The sequence below is a fragment of the Amphibalanus amphitrite genome, unplaced genomic scaffold (genome assembly GCF_019059575.1).
Source record: "Amphibalanus amphitrite isolate SeventyFive unplaced genomic scaffold, NRLGWU_Aamphi_draft 000512F_arrow, whole genome shotgun sequence".
Taxonomy (NCBI): Eukaryota; Metazoa; Arthropoda; class Thecostraca; order Balanomorpha; family Balanidae; genus Amphibalanus; species Amphibalanus amphitrite.
This window is the reverse complement of record NW_024882006.1, coordinates 381,163-398,529: the sequence shown is the minus strand read 5'-3', so window position 1 is coordinate 398,529 and position 17,367 is coordinate 381,163. Positions and strand designations below refer to the sequence as shown.

General features: G+C 51.7%; 1 protein-coding gene across 1 annotated transcript in view; it reads left to right on the top strand.

Annotated features, from left to right (window-relative positions):
* The window catches only part of LOC122393038 (uncharacterized protein CG3556-like), a 49,020-nt gene that overhangs the window by 12,732 nt on the left and 18,921 nt on the right, over positions 1 to 17,367 (top strand). The window contains exon 2 of the mRNA XM_043388600.1: positions 3,111 to 3,164. Within this exon, the coding sequence (XP_043244535.1) occupies positions 3,113 to 3,164 (52 nt within the window). The 5' untranslated portion in view covers positions 3,111 to 3,112. The remainder of the gene's footprint in view (positions 1 to 3,110; positions 3,165 to 17,367) is intronic.

Genomic DNA, 17,367 nt, shown 5'->3' with positions numbered 1-17,367 from the left:
CTTACGGGAGCGAACCTGTAGCATGTTATTTCAGCCGGTCTAACTTTATAAACCACTGCTCCGCCTCCGCGGCATCAATTAGAGCACATCTCAGCTCTGCATACTCGGCCAGCAATCGCTGTTTTGTACCGCTGTTCTGCCAGTTCTGCCAGCAGTAGTGTACCTGTACGCTCTCGTGTCTGTCCGTACCCCGTCCGTCCGCGGTCGGGCGAGGTCGGCCTGCGTCGGCGCCTGCCGCTCGGCCAGGGAGGTCTGTGGCCCGCCTGGTTCATGTCACCCGCTTCTCTGATGATGGATACCGCGGGTCCGCCCGAAGCATGTCCAGAGCGAGACGGTATCGCCCCCAGCACAGTCGGCACTCGGCACTGCCCAGAGGGCACCGACACGGCCGCATGGAGAGGCGGAGAACCGTTCCCGTTCGGGCTGCCTCAGGGTTCACTGATCGACCCCGTACTCTTTATCAGGCACTCGGCAGAGGGACTGATACACCTCTCGGCCCGTATTATTCGGAGGAGGGGCCACCAGGGTCTGCAGCTTAGGCTGTGGAGCTGTCCAGGGTATATTGAGGGGCGCGTGGGGTGCGAACTGGGCTGCCGCAGGGTCCCCTGGTCTCCGCACTGGCTGGCTAAAGCGTAATCAGCCTTTTGGCCACAGCGTAGTCATCCTCCGGCCCCGTACACCACGTGTACCACTTGGCAGTGCTGCTGCAGTGTGGTCCTCTGGTCGATCACGGCAGGCTCTGCCTCTCGGCCCTGTATTACCACGCAGTGCTGCTGCAGCAGGGTCCTCTGGTCCACCACGGCAGGGCTGCCTCTCGGCCCTGTATTACCATGTAGAGCTGCTGCAGTGTGCTGGTCCTCTGGTCCACCACGGCAGGCTCTGCCTCTCGGCGCCGTATTACTCGCCAGCCGGCGATGGACGGCCGCCGGGATAATGCTCCTCAGCCCAGCGAGGTCACGAAGGCCACAAGTTACGAGCCCGGAAGTTTGCTGATATGAAGTTGCGTTATAGGGTGTGGTGCGACTGATTAGATGGCCGGCGCTGGAGCTATTGAACCCCTGCTTGTATGTGGGAAATGGACGGCTGTCATCATCAGACTCTCGTACGAAATACCACGCCCGCCACGGGTAGTTAGATTGGAATGTTCCTGAATTATTCAAGCTGTTGCTCAACGTTTGGAGAGATAGATAAAGAGAGATAGATACTTTTTAAAGATATGCCTTAAGTTTTTCTTGCGGAATTGTATGGACAGATATAATAAAGTACCACCTTTAATTTCTGGCAGCAAAATTAATTTTTAAGTAAATAATACCAAATAAGAAACTTTGGTGTTATTGCAAAATGCAAAATAATAGGTAATCCAACTCAACCCTTATCACCTATGAGTATCTTTCTTGTGAAAATCTTGCTATTCGCTTAACACTAAAGAGCTGTTTGATTGAGCCGAACCGGTCCTTTATTCATCTTTCTTTTGGTACCTATATTTAGTATAGGACATCCCGAACTGAATAGTTATCCTGAAAATTATCGGTTTTGTATTTGTACTTTCATACATCAGTAAGATCTTTGGTTTTCGTTCAAATTGGAAGCTATCTATGAAGACACTCAGTTCGATTATATTTTTTTCTTTTTCCTTCCCCGTCTCTGATCGTCGCTCCGAAACCAGTTGAGCTCACCTGTGCGCCACGTTTATGAGTAATTCGAGCAGTGGCGCGCCGGGCCTCACTCAATCAATTACGACAGACGTGCCCTGAAAATCCACCTCCTGTCGGCCCAAATGTATCTGACGTGATCAGCATGAAGGCAGGGCTCGGCCGGTCTGCCAGTGAAAGAAGCAGCCACACGCTTTTACCATGTAGCGTTCAGCGTTAAATGAAACGGAAAATGAAATGTTTGCATTGCTCCCTGAGATGACTCGCTTGATTAAAATTTGTGATGTTGCATTAGGGCGAGCAATCAGCATGAATAAGACGTTTGCGTATAGTCATGCCTCAAACTGTGACATGATATTGTGAACCGGCCTGAGGTCAAGGGAGAGGGACTTGATTATGTAAGCATTTGCTCCAAAATCGCAATTGGTTCTCTTTCTCTCTCTCTCTCTCTCTCTCTCTCTCTCTCTCTCTCTCTCTCTCTCTCTCTCTCTCTCTCTCTCTCTCTCTCTCTCTCTCTCTCTCTCTCTCTCTCTCTCTCTCTCTCTCTCTCTCTCTCTCTCTCTCTCTCTCTCTCTCTCTCTCTCTCTCTCTCTCTCTCTCTCTCTCTCTCTCTCTCTCTCTCTCTCTCTCTCTCTCTCTCTCTCTCTCTCTCTCTCTCTCTCTCTCTCTCTCTCTCTCTCTCTCTCTCCTCTCTCTCTCTCTCCCTCCCTCACTCACTCACTCACTCACTCACTCACTCACTCACTCACTCACTCACTCACTCACTCACTCACTCACTCACTCACTCACTCACTCACTCACTCACTCACTCACTCACTCACTCACTCACTCACTCACTCACTCACTCACTCACTCACTCACTCACTCACTCACTCACTCACTCACTCACTCACTCACTCTCTCTCTCTCTCTCTCTCTCTCTCTCTCTCTCTCTCTCTCTCTCTCTCTCTCTCTCTCTCTCTCTCTCTCGTCTCGACGTGCGTGGCGTGACTTGCTTTTTGATTATTTACTCTGGTGGGCTGGGGTAGTGGAATCATTGAACAGTAATTCGCTGGGAGTGAGAGCCACGATTCAATGCTGTTTGGCTCGGCAGAGATTTCCCGTTCCGATCAAAATACCTGCGATAGAGGCACCGGTGATGGTAATAGGATTCTAGGTCGCGTTGTTTTGATGTGTGATTGAATTTCGGAGGAAGCCTGTAAACAATTTAATTTTAAAGCCGCATCAGACTGTTTGTTTTTGCACAAAGCCGATCGTCATGATCTGTTGATTGGATGGCGGGGCTCGCTTTGAGCCTGGGCTGGGCGCGTTCTCGTTGTTTGGGGACGCTCTTTGTTTGTTTGGATGGTGATACCGTCTGTTACCCCACATGGCCGGCTGGTCTGCAGTCAGTCAGTCCTCACTGCCCGGCCAGCTAGCAGGCCGTCTGCTAATTGACGCCGCGCCCGTCTGTTCCAGAGATGAAGGCGGCATTGAGCATCGCCGTCGCCTGCTTGGCCCTCGCCCTCACAGGTGAGTCTCGTGAGCAAGTCATGACCAAGTAATGGCCGTGTAGAGTGAATAATACATGCTATTTCTGGTATAAAACTCACTGCAGTTCAAACAAAACTTATGCATACATATTGTTATCTTTTTCACGCTTAGGTACTTTCGGAGCACTGTGACTCGTTAACTTCTCCCTCAACCAACTCCATTACATTTCAATGTAGAGAATATGGAAGGCATGCATTTAATGGGTAAAGACATAGGCAAGTATTCAAACTGTCAGCTTCCGACTACGCTCTTTACGTTTGTTGTCAAATCCGAGTGTTGCTCTGAGCTGATCCCGAGAGGACGCACTTAGCGAGTGGGCCGCTGAGGATCATATTTGCATGATCGGCTCCGGGCCTGCCAAGCCCGTGTCAGCTAATGGACCAGAGCGGAGTGTTGTCCCGTGACAGAGCGACACACAGTGCCGGCAGTCACGGCGCTCAGTGGGGCGCTCCGGACGCTGTGCCGCTGTGGACAAGCCTCATGAAGGAGGGAGTACCTATCTTGCCGTCATGGTGTGACTCGTGCCTTGATTGACGGCTTTTTGAAAGCGAGTCGCTGTCAGTGCCATTATTGGTGGGGTGACCGGGTGAGTTTATAAGGTATGACACCCAAGCCATCGGTAAATGCCTGCAGTGAGTCTATTCAAACTAGTGATTTATCTGCCGTGAGTCGCCTGACGCGAGTGGCTCTGTATGTGCCCGCCCGCTGTCGTGAGTGAGCGTTCTCCGAACAGCAGCGGTAAGGGAGGTGGATTGGACACAGTCGACTCCGTCACCGCATTGAGCCATCAGCGGCCGTGCACTGCAGTGATGGACGAGGAAGCCAATGCACACAGGGCCGATCGCCAGGTCTAGCACGACATGGGTAAAAAAATCGAACTTTGTGGATGTGCAATGAAACCTATACCAATTTGTTCAAAAATGATCATACTACATTGCTGTGGTCTTTGTTTTCCAACACAATGGCTATTTCATGGCGAAAACTCAGCTTAAACACGAACTTCGGAATCGTTTGGACCGAACTCGTCCCCCGCACTCTTCGACAACGTATCTTTGATCCACGAAAACAATCACAATTTGAGGAGGAATTCCACATTTATGTACATCAAACGATAGCTCCGGGTCTGCAGAACACACCTAACCACATGAAAATGGCGAACTCTTACTTGGTTATGATGTATTGGCACTGCAAAGATTTAAAGACGAAAATATAATTTCACATAATTGATGTCACACACAAATAGACTTTAAAAAAAGTACCGCAGAGTACCGCTTCGAAAATCTCGCTACATGTCAATGATTCATTGCACTACAAGATCCGAAAGTCATTTTTTGCGACTTTTTGCGACTTTGGATGTAGCAGCCAAACATCAACCCGCGCCGGACCGGTGCTCGGCGTCAAACGCGCCGGGCCGGGAGGTGTTGATTGAACACTCCCCTTCTAACTCGGCTCTTGGGCCACATAGCGACACGTAGTAAGTGGCATTCGAAAAAGCGCCCGAAATTCCAGATGGAGTAATTAGTCATTTCTAGGTCAGGTCAAAGGTCACGTCACTAGAGGTCATCAAAGGTAGAATGTTGCATTTATCAACATTTATCGAAAACCGGCTCTTACATCAGGGACCAATAGAGCTACATCGTTGCGGAAAAGTGCATTCAATTGCTCTTTTAGCGGTCTTTCTGAAATAAGCCCTCAGATTTGGCTTAACCCTCGCCCCTAATGGTGTTTTTCCAGCCGCGAACGTATAGAAGGGGTCCGTTGGACCCCCGCCGTTTCGCCCCTGATCGAGCTAGAGCTTCGCGGAAAAGACGAGCGTGTTGCCCGTGACAAGAGGAAGCTGATGATACCCAATTGTAAGGTCCTAGGTCATCGATTGACCTTCCAGGTCAGGTCAATGACCCAAAAGTCGGGAAAATCGGGACCTGTTAGAACGTCGTAAAGGGTGGCTGCTATGGGTTTTTAGGGTGCTGATCACGAATATAATATTATTTACGGTCATAGATGATGTCTTCATACATTTAGGCCAGGTCGGGTCAGGTCAGGTCAGGTCAACTAGTAAGGGTTTTGCCGGGTATTTACAGTAGGTGGCAACCGCCTCTGACAGCTTTGTAACATGTTACGAAGGCACCAAAGCTACATAGTAAATGTTCAAATGGTTGCTAGATTCGAATTCAGCTCCAAAAACTAGCCTAGAAACATGTAAAACTCGAAAAAGTGAACCAAGGTCATCAAAGGTCAATGACCTTACCTGACCTTCTGGTGACCTTGAACCCATTCTAATGCATGGGAGCAACATAATATCCCATGTTTGAACGCTTTAAACCAAGAAAAGACTGCAAACCCGCGGCTAATGCGAGCCGACATACGCTGAATCGCCATTCCGGCCAAACATGGTCTCGAAAGAAGGTCACAGGTCAAAGATCACGAAGGTCAGGGTCATGAAATTTTCAGCTTAGCTGTAAAAGTAGTTATCGCGAGGGTACTGAAAGTTTCGTTTGGATCGGCCGCTTTTTACGTGAATTACTCGCGAAAAACCAAGGGTTCCGTTCGAAGATTCAGGCCCTGTCGCGCTAGAATGGCATATCGGCCCACTGTGCAATTATCTATCTTACTATTTGAGGAGGGTGCGTCTGTCCGTTACCGAGGTCCCGACTTGGTGCTGCTTTGCGTGGACTACAGACCAGACCGTTGCACCGAGCCCGGTGAAATTTGCACAACTCATAGATCAAGGATGCGCGACGTGCCTTTGAGGGGTCTCAGCTCGATCGGGTCGATAGGGAGCGCGTGGCGCGTGCCCAAAAAGTGCAAACTCGCGTCATAGACTTAACATGTATAAATCGGCGTGCGAAATCGGGCAAAAAACGGCTAATTTTGGCCGACACGGGTCCAGTCCCCGTGCAATTTCTTGGTGACCAGGGATCCGACCGGCACGGGAAAAACAGCATCGTGTAGAGAATCGAACGGGCTATTGAATGGTGTGCGGTGCAGGAGATGGCACGCGCCGCGTGCACCCGTAAAGATACTTTTATTGGAAAAATTGCGTTTTTTTTTACGGATTTTGGAATTAATTTTATTTTTAGGTGACCGTTAAATGGAGCGAGTTGAATCAACGCCTGTTGGCAAGAGAAATGTACCGCCTCTCATATAAAAATTGTGAAAAGCTGATTGATCCAAATTAAGGTGGTGCAAATCACGGGAGAAAATGGTGTTTGTCAATGATGTGCCACTTTATTAATTACACGGGTTTTGCTGCATAACCTGATACCTTTGGCAATTGAATATGGTACCATTGGATACAGCATTCAATTCTGTCCAATATTCACTCTTCATTTTTGCATGATGAGCAACAGTATTCTTAAAAATGTAAATGTTCCAAACCATTACATTGTCATTTTTAGCGAAATTCATCGATGGCCCTCAAAAGACTTCACGCCAGTTTTCGAATCATTCTAAAGTAGAACGCATGATAATACGACACGGGCACCTCGATGCGATGTATCCTTTTGTCTTCTTACAAAATGCTTGGCCGTCAAAAAGCAATCGAACGAAATGGATATCTACCAACCAAATCGACACAGACCAACCCAATACCCACGGGTCAAAAAATCCCCCCTTCGCGTTGCGGAGCACGCGGGTAACCCTAGTGGTTCACTAAGTCAGCAGTTTACAGCTATATGCTGTTGACGGTCCATCAAGGTTTTATGCTAACCACACGCGCCTGCTCACGAATACTGCCTCAAAGCCCATTACCAGGCCCCTATAAATTACACAACGCAATGCTGAAACATGCCGGAATAGTTCTAAGAACTAGTGTTCAAACTCTACTGGGCCATCAGGAAACGCCGTTACAGTTTAGGCGTTCAGCCTCACACGAACACGGAAAATAGACAATTGCATGCGAATATGTAAATGCTCAGTTTCGATGGAACCAAAGCCTCCAAGCTAACCCGACACAAGCGAAACAGAATGAATGCACGGCAACGACACGATTTAGTATGGTGTTTCCATCTGGTCAGTGGGCATTCATAAACTTGTGCTCAGAAGTACCAGCTCTGCACGGACGGCCACTGACAAAGGCATGCCCGATGGGTTGAGTTTTGAACACAGCTGTGCTATGAACATTGAACGGTCTGAGAACGGTCACCTCTGACCTTTTATACCGCCCGGGACGGCAGCGTGACATGACACGTCCACACGGGCAGGTCCACCCGCTCAGTGGACGGGACACAGTGACATTAGAACACCGACCGCCTGTAGAGAAACAGAGAAATGTACAGGTGAAAATGTTTTGTTGGAGCATTGAGAGCATTGTTAAAACCTGCATAATTATCGACAAACCAAGCGTCGACTGGCGGTGGGTTCTCTCCGAGATCTGGTCACCCCATGGACGGACAGATATCTCCCCCGACACGATATTGCGCACACTGCTCACTGCTATCCGATGGATGCGGGTAGGAGATTGAGCGCATTTGCCGCCCGTGATTGATGGAATATAAATCCGCCGGTACAGCCGGCGACCGGCCCAGAATAAATAGAGTACCTACAATTGGGAATGCCTACATTCATCCGGGATCTGCGCTTCATGGGTACCTAGTGGAAATGGAACGCTTCAAAAGGCTCACACATGAGTTTTAGGCTCTGGAAATAAAACGTTATCAGTGGAGGATGATTTATGGTGTTGTGTGCGAAAAACAATCCGGTGAACTGAATAGCAATCAGATAACTTTGGTATCCAAACAACCAGGTAGCGCGAGAATCCTAGCAAACTTCGATTTGACAACCACCGGCATCAATATTTCGCCGTGAGCAGTTTCATACGATGTGATTAGCTTAAGTTGTGATACAAAGTCAGAATAGTCTGCCAGCAATGCAAGGGTGTCTGTCTGTCTGACGTGGAATGACTTAGGAGGACATTTAAGTCAACCAGTTCTTCGCCCCTCTCCTGGTACGAACTTACATACCTACTAACAATATAAGGCTTAACCTCTAACGAGGCAATATAAGTTGCAACATTTACCGATGTCAGGCGAATCAAAACAAAATGCCTATATGAGAGAGAGTCAAAGGAAAATAGAATAGGACGTCGTTTTGTGGTCGTTTATCAAGTAGGTAACCCATATGAAAATAATATAAGTGACGTACATCTACCTTATCACCAAGTCGCCTGAAAGCCAGCTAGCGCTGGTCGACAGAGACCCGGCGCTCTATTTCTCGGCGATCCCCGGCAAATGCGGCTGTTTTTGCCCGCAGTGTGGTGCCGGAGCCACCCTATCGGATCAGCGAGCAGCCGCCCAGCTGTTCGGTGTGCCGGGCCGGCTATTTTCCCTAGCACTGGAGTGGGGTGCAGGACACGATCTACCACACCACTCGGTAACTGAATTACAGTGCGGCGACCCGCGCGCAGACCCTGCACTCCCCACTGCGACCGCCACTTCAGCCAGGCGTCGGCACAGCGCGCTCCTCCCCCCCCCCCCCCCCCCCCCCCCCCTCCGCCGCCTCCCCGGCGTACCATCGGTAGCTGTCGGCCGCTGGCGGCCGGCTCAATTCAGCTCGACGCTCGGTCAGATGATAGCTGTGGTCTGCTGGTGGTGTCCCACGGGGGACCTGCGCGGCTGACTCTGCCACGGGCGGCTGCAACATCGACCGCCGCGCGGTGGAAAACACGGCTGGACCGACCGGCGGCGGCGGCGGCGGCGGCGGCGACAGCGGCGACTGGGGAGGCTCAATTAGACGGCCGGCGAGACCACTCGGCGGCGACAGAGGCCAGTCCCCAACCCCCTCCCTCCCAAACACTCGTCCCGGCTGGAGATAGTTCCACCAGCCGCAGACCGAGCCGAACAGAGCCTCATATTAGTTTGTCTAATGTGATGCCGTTATATAACATGGTTAAAGTAAAACGTCCGTCAGTTCAAGTGACGGCACTTTAGAGGTTCTAATTTACGATACCGGGTATACTGTTGTCACTTTTGAGAGCTGGACAATCTGATAAAAAGCAGTCGTCTGGTGACGTCCAGTTTATTCCCGAATCTCGGCTGAATCATGTTTTGAGATGAATAACGTGAAACCTTTCCGACTTCCGAGACGAGTCCCGCCATTAAGCCCACACACATCGTTCGTGTTTTGCAATTAATTAGCAATTTGTCAGCGCTTTTAGCGGTTGCCATTCGCCTCACGCCTTCCATATTCACCTGAGCCAGGCCCTGGAGCTTCAACCGAGAGTCCAGCACCAACGGCATACAAAGGCCCTTCAGTCACGTCACCCTCTCCGCTTAGAAGGCCTCTCTCATCTACAATAGCCTCCCTAAGCCGCCTCACTGCACTGTCTGCTTCCATCGGCATTCGGCATCGTGCCAAGTCTTAGCTACGTCTCCTGGCCTACCCGCTGTCCCGTTCACCTGTTCAAGTACTGTGTCATGACCGCTGTCCCGTCCACCTGTCCAAGTACTGTGTCATGTCCGCTGTCCCGTCCACCTGTCCAAGTACTGTATCATGTCTACTGTCCCATCCACCTGTCCAAGTACTGTGTCGTGTCCGCTGTACTGCCCACCTGTCCAAGTACTGTGTCATGCCTGCCGTCCCGTCCACCTGTCCAAGTATTGTGTCATGTCCGCTGTACTGTCCACCTGCCCAAGTACTGTGTCGTGTCCGCTGTACTGCCCACCTGTCCAAGTACTGTGTCATGTCCGCTGTCCTGTCCACCTGTCCACGTACTGTGTCATGTCCGCTGTCCTGTCCACCTGCCCAAGTACTGTGTAATGTCCGCTGTCCTGTCCAAGTGGCAAGTATTGTGTCATGTCCGCTGTACTGTCCACCTGCCCAAGTACTGTATCATGTCCGCTACCCTGTCCACCTGCCCAAGTACTGTGTCATGTCCGCTGTACTGCCCACCTGCCCAGCTACTGTGTCATGTCCGCTGTCCCATTCACCTTATCAAGTACTGTGTCATGTCCGCTGTCCCATTCACCTTATCAAGTACTGTGTCGTGTCCGCTGTCCTGTCCACCTTATCAAGTACTGTGTCGTGTCCGCTGTCCCGTCTTATCAAGTACTGTGTCATGTCCGCTACCCTGTCCACCTGTCCAAGCACTGTGTCATGTCCGCTGTACTGTCCACCTGCCCAGCTACTGTGTCATGTCCGCTGTCCCATTCACCGTATCAAGTACTGTGTCATGTCCGCTGTCCTGTCCACCTTATCAAGTACTGTGTCGTGTCCGCCGTCCCGTCCACCTGTCCAAGTACTGTGTCATGGCCGATGTCCCGTCCACCTGTCCAAGTACTGTGTCATGTCCGCTGTCCCGTCCACCTGTCCAGGTACTGTGTCATGTCCGCTGTCCTGTCCAAGTGGCAAGTACTGTGTCATGTCCGCTGTCCCGTCCACCTGTCCAAGTACTGTGTCATGTCCGCTGTCCCGTCCACCTGTCCAAGCACTGTGTCGTGTCCGCTGTACTGTCCACCTGCCCAGCTACTGTGTCATGTCCGCTGTCCCGTCCACCTGACCAGCTTCTGTGTCATGTCCACTGTCCCGTCCACCTTATCAAGTACTGTGTCATGTCCGCTACCCTGTCCACCTGTCCAAGCACTGTGTCATGTCCGCTGTACTGTCCACCTGCCCAGCTACTGTGTCATGTCCGCTGTCCCATTCACCGTATCAAGTACTGTGTCATGTCCGCTGTCCTGTCCACCTTATCAAGTACTGTGTCGTGTCCGCCGTCCCGTCCACCTGTCCAAGTACTGTGTCATGGCCGATGTCCCGTCCACCTGTCCAAGTACTGTGTCGTGTCCGCTGTCCCGTCCACCTGGCCAGCTACTGTGTCATGTCCGCTGCCCTGCCCACCTGCTGCTCCCGGCACCTGTCGGTACAGTCCCTCGGGGACCGACTGTTCCTGGTACCGAGTCATAACTCACTTCCTGGACATTGCCGCCGCGCCGAACGTTATTGCATAAATGAGAGGGCCGTGAACGAATCGGACCGAGGTTGTGTCCGGTGAATGACGTGTGACTCGCGAGCCGGACACGTCATCCAACTAAATATTTATTACAGAGCTCAGTGAGTTGTTCAAGGACAAGTCGCAATAACTGTATGCTTGCTGTCGATCCACGTTTTCAGTAATACCAAATGCAATTGCATGTGTTCTCATCTCATATTCGTTGCTGTAGCCAGTAGCCACACTGGCATTTTGTATGTGTCTGGCTGAAGTCTATCGCTGCACGGCGGCGCCAGCCACCGTTGGGCAGTTAGGGCACGTTCTTTTTCAGTCCGCCCGCCGACCGTCCGGACGGAAAATTGCCGCCTGCTCGGCGGAGCAGTGGAGGGTGGGAGCTGAAAGAAACGGCGCCCTCGGTGTCTGGAGTGCGTCAGGCGACGGCCGCTGAAACAATTCGCTCCGGACTGAAATTCGCTACCAGTAATTTATGCTGATAGGCTCGGCCTTCAAAAACAGCCAGCCACTCATTTTCAGTGCAGCTCACGCTGAGTTTGCTGATGAAAGAGTTTTTCCACTCATTAATTACGTAGAACTTTCCATCATTTTACAGATCATTGAATATCTGCATAGTTAATTGTGATTTAGTCCCCAGTGCAGTTACGGATGATTTAAAAATTTTGTTCCAATTTAACCATTTTTCGTGTACTTACAAGATTTGTTCCAGTTTGAAAACACGCATCTGACCAGATAAAGAAAACGACTGCAGACCGCATTACCTCGGGAAAATTTGAACAATCGCCCCTAGTTGTGCACGTTTGCTTAAATGCACCCTCATACTTCGTTGCGTGCTTGCATTGGTTGCTTATAATTCGCTATTGAAATATTGCTGGCCTCGAGGCTCGAAGTTTAGCAAAACCCGACGGGATTTTCCATAGAAATGCGAAAACGGCACTTAAAAATCGCGTGCGCTACTAAGCAAGATTTGTGTAGATTTTCTGTTCTTTTCATCCCTTCCACTGTATTTTTCCGCCGAGTCGATGTTCATGACCCATTCCACAGTCATTCTTTACTTTATAGCCACTAACTTGGAATATCACAGCACATATATCAAAATATATCATCAGTACGACCCGGAGCGCGCGGTGCGGAGGTCACCGCCCCTCCTCTGTGAGCTCCCATCAGACTGAGGTCGGCTTCTGACCTCTGACCTCTGCGCCCTGCCGGTGCCGGGCGGAGCACTGCTGTGTCCCGCAGCACTGCTGTGATCGACTCCAGTCACCTGGTAAAGCCCCCGGCTCGCGGTGTAATCCCGCCCTAACCAGTCGCTGCCGTCGACCGGCGAGTCAGCAGCGACGCGCCGCTACCGCCGCCGGTGCGCCGCCACCGCCGCTGATTGGTTGTGACGCGCCGGCTGATTGCAGCCGTCGTCGACCTCGGCGCTCCTTGGCCGGCGCGTCCTCGCCTCGGCCGCCGCCGCCTCGCGAGTGTTTGACTTTCTCGGCCGACTGGTCTCCAGTTTAATAATCAGCCTGCCATCGACCGGCGCGTGGCCGAGCGGAGACCGGGGACTGACGAGTGGGTAGACCGGCCGCCGCCGACCGACCCTTCTCCCCGAGTTCGCAACCGGAGAGGCGGAGGCTGCACTCGCTCACTGGGCACGTACAGCGCACGGCAATTTTCATAGATGTCGCGCATCTGCTTGCCGTCCACGATCGCCATCCAATCTCGTTCGGCTGAAATACTGGCCGGCTGCTGATTAAATGCGCCGCGCCCTGCGTGCAGCGGCCCGGCGAGGGCTCAGGAAGAGGTGGCGGAGAGCTGTCGGCTCGTTGTCCGGTCGTTTCGCGCGGCGTAGGGGGTAGGGGGTGACAGGCCGTCGGCGCCAACGAAAATGAGGTGGCCGGCCGTCGGTCTTCGTCGCCTTCGACGCAGTTATGTGGCGGGGCGATAGAGTGTGACGAGCTCTAAAGAACGGTGCGTCTCCGCGTCCGCGGACTGTTTTCCTCGAGTCAGTGAAAGCCATTCGGTCAAAAGTACTTACGGCAGCAATTGTCTGCCCGGCTCTAAGGTGGAGGGGAAGAGATCAGCCGTCTCCAGAGTATCAACAAACAGGTCTGCTTGCGAGGAAGTATTGAGCTTTAAATTAAAGTATTGTCTTCCTGAAACCATTTCAACTTTAGTACGTGTTTGCCCCGAATGCATCTGACACATTCAAGCTTTTATCACAAGGAGTCACGCAGAAAAGAAAGCGAAGTTAGCTCTCTCTCTAAAACATGTCCTACCAGACAAGTGCCTTATTTTTCTAATATTATAGTGCCTAGGTAACATAGGACCCCGTAATACGCCATCTGATGGTGTGTTGTCGAGTGTAGCCTACCGCCATCGGCGCTCTCGGATGTTAATCGCTGGAAGTCGAAGACGTTTCTAAAGACGATTATCTTTAGAAGTTGAAGAGGAGGAGATGTTTTTTATTTGCACAGTGCCAGCAACCAGTGGTGCCCGAGACTGTCATCTGCATGATCAGCTAGCTCTTTGGCGTGCACAGTGCACACTGCTTACTGCTTAGTGCACATTGGAACAATATAGAGAATGGACAATGGACAGACAGGCGGTTACGAATTGGCGCCCATGGATAATGGACTGGACAGTGCGGGACAACCGACGACTGGCGACCCTGGACAATGGACAAAGCCAAAGGACAGGTAGGTATAACGGTGACGACCCTGAACAAAGGACAGGTCGGTCCGTCGGTCGGTCGGTCGGTCGGTCGGTCGATTATAGCCCTCCCTTCCCAGGACCCCGCCCCCTGACCACGCCCTCTCCGACGGGTCGTCACCCACTACCCGGCCGTACAGCACTGGCCACGAACCAACTCACCGCACGTCGCCACCACTGCACTCCGTGATAAATGGAAACGGATTGTGCGCCTCCTGTTTGCTTCCCGCCTACTGATGACAGGTCGCCCAACGCGCCGGAAAACTGAATGGATGGTTAATTAACGCTGCCATAGTGAGTTGGCAGGAAGTTTAGCCACCTGCCGAGGAACGAAAATGTTTGGAGAGATTTTTCTCAAACCAGAATCTCTGGTAATGGCGCAAGTAATCTAAGTTTGACAATGCTGATAATTAGGTACCATTCCTGAAAAAAAAAACGAAAGAAAAGCGGTGCTCGAAACGAATCTTGACTGATGTATATTTCCTGATAGAAATAAGTGTGTTTTTTTTTCGCTCACTAGCCCCGACCGCCCTGTCACTTCCAACCCTGTCCCCACCTTCTCCCCAACCTGTCCCCACCGCGCCCCCATCGTCCCCACGGCTGTGTTTGTCACCGCAGGTAGTGTTGGTCCTCAGCCGCTACAAAAGCACCCCAAACTGTCCGTGACAAGAAATGGCGCCATTGTGTGTGTCGCAGATGGCATTTGTCAGCTGGTCACCAGGGAGCCGCAGGGAAAAGTAGCTGAAAAATTGTTCGGTCTAAGAGATCCAACAATAAAAGCTCACCAAGCACACGCAGAGAAGCTGATGTCAAAGGTTTCGTCGTGCGTCTTTCACATTTACACAGTTGAGACTTGCAATAGAATGGATTGTCATGAAATTAATCACAACCTTTCATCTACCTCACTATTAACTGGCGGAAATGCTCTTCAGCCTTTTATCTGTCTTCGAACGTCATTAGCCTGCGCCCGCCGGCGTCACAGTCAGGAGCTGTGGTCTGTACGGTTATTGTTGGTGGCCACGGGTCTGGAGCCACCATATATGACGCTCCCATGTGGCACGTGCCGGGCATAACCAGCTGACCCCGCTCGGCGACACGTTCCTCGCCAGCCGAAACTGCAGCGCCGGCAGTCGCTCCCCAACGAACTGCCTGCTCTGAGACCCGCCGTGCCTGAGAATCTCAAACGCTACGACACCGTGCTCGTGGAAAAGGGGGACTTCGAGGATAAGTGCTCCCTCTCGCAGGTCGCAATCTGCCCTGAGAATAGCGAAGTAGGTTACACTCAAAGCCAGAAAATAATGTTACCAATTTCGAATGCATGTGTGCTGGACATGACTGAACAAGTGACTGTCTGCAATAGGAAGGGCCCCGGTGAGGCATGTAGCTAATTTCGATGGCGGTGGCTTGCCGCTCCTCTGCGGGGCCCTGTGGGATGACATATTGTGAGCCTTATTACCCTCGGTCGGGCCAGCGAACCGCGATTTAGCGCCCGCTTTACAGCCGCGGGACCTTTCAAAGAGCGGATATTAATCTCACGTAATGTGTAATGTTGAGCCGACCCACCAAAGTCGGCCGATCGCTCCTTTCCCAGCGCCGAGAGCGCCCTGTTTTCCAGCGCTAAAATTGAACTGTGGTGGAATTGATAGTTGGAGAGAGTATGCGCCATTTCCACCGTATCGGAGCAGAACGTGCGCTATGGAACGGAACATTTCCGCCGTTTCCGAAAGGCGGCCTGTTTTGAAAACACGGAAGATGAAATGTGGGCGTGACACGACTAAGAAAGTTGTCGATGCGCGAATTCCTACCATGGCACGAGTATGATTGCATCAATTTCGTGAATGCGTGATATGTGTAGCGAGTTGTATAATTTGGTTGCGGCGACTTATACCTGTTCCCGCCAGGGTGAATGGCGCGGCTGCGGCTGAACTGTCGTAGCGTGGGTTGTTGAAGGACGCGGGGGTCGTGAAGAGGAGGAGATTGGTGATGTGGAACGGCGGTGATGTGTTTGAGTGGATAATATAGAGGCTCGCTACCAGAACCAAAGAACGTGAAATGTATCAAGCTGAATCAGCAGTAAACACGCGTGTCCAGAGATCCAAAGAAGAAAACCCTTTACAATGGTGGCAGTCGGTGGGGTCTCTGGTGCGGTGTTTTTGATTGATTGTTTGATCTAAGTGAAGTAACGGACTAGATAATGGCTGAAAAAGATATTGGACTCGAAAAGTTCAGTGGCACAAGCGCCAAAGAATGGGTGGTGTGGTTGGAGGACTACCGCATTTTTGGTGGACTGAAGAAGTGGAGTGAGGAAAAGCTGGTGGCTAACTTGAGATTTTTTGTAACTGGTGAAGTCAAAGACTGTGTGAGGCAGCTGTGCAGTGAGAATCTGCCGAAAGAACTCGATGACCTCGAGTCAGAGGTGTCCAGCTTCTTGGGGGAGCTTTGGATCCGGTGAGTGCTGTGCAGGAGCTTGACAGCCTTGGATATCTGGGTAACGTGAGGCGCACCCTGCTACAAATACAGGCACTGATACCTGCTGCATACCCAACTCTCATGAACAAAGCCGACAGAGATCAGATGTCTCTGCTGCATCTGATGAAGCTTCTCCCACCCTCCTGTAAACATGAGCTGGTCAAGATGGGAGTGACAACACTTGACACAGCTGTCAAGACAGTGGCAGGAATAGAGAGAGCTGAGAGGGCACTGGGAGACCACACTGGTGCTGGTGTTCACAGAGTAGTGGCACCAAAGGACTGTGACAGTGGAAAAAAATCAGGCATGAACTGTTATGTTTGCGGTCTGATGGATCACATAAGAGTGAACTGCCCCTTCAAACATGACATCTGCGGAAACTGTAATAGAAGGGGCCACCTCAGTGTGGTGTGCCGGCAGGGCCAGAGCAGCCGACCCAGTGACATACCTGGCAGAGGTGGCAACAAGGGAAACGGAAGGGGGCCCGCCAGGGGGCAGTGGCAGGCCAGAGGCCCAGGACCTGCCCCAGCACTACAGCCCCTGCAGCCAAGCACACAGCAGCAGCTGCCAGCACACCCGTGGCCTCAGAACCAGTGGCCACAGCAACAGTGGCCGCAGGAACAGTGGCCGCAGGAACAGAGGCAGATGAACCAGTGGCCACAGCAGCAGCCTGCGGGAGGACAAGTGACCCCAGCAGCGACTGGCTCCCAGCAGTAAGGCACGCAGTAACGGGCAGGTATGTGGACATGTTGGTGGGCCAACATGAGGTCACTGCTCTGGTTGACACTGGGGCGGACACTACTGTGGTGCGCAGAGACATGCTACCTCAGAACACTCAAATCCTGCCAGTGACCAAGCCTGTACGCTTGGCGGATAATGCACAGTGTGACAGCATCATTGGGAGAGCAGTGATTGAGGTAAAGATTGGCGCTTTCAGGCAGCAAATGTGTGTGTATATAGCTAGTGCTCTGTGCGAACCGTGTCTGCTAGGTGCAGATATTTTGTCAGCTACAGGTGCAGTGCTAGATTTAAGTAACAGTGAGATGACAGTGTTGGGCCAGAAACTGAAGCTCA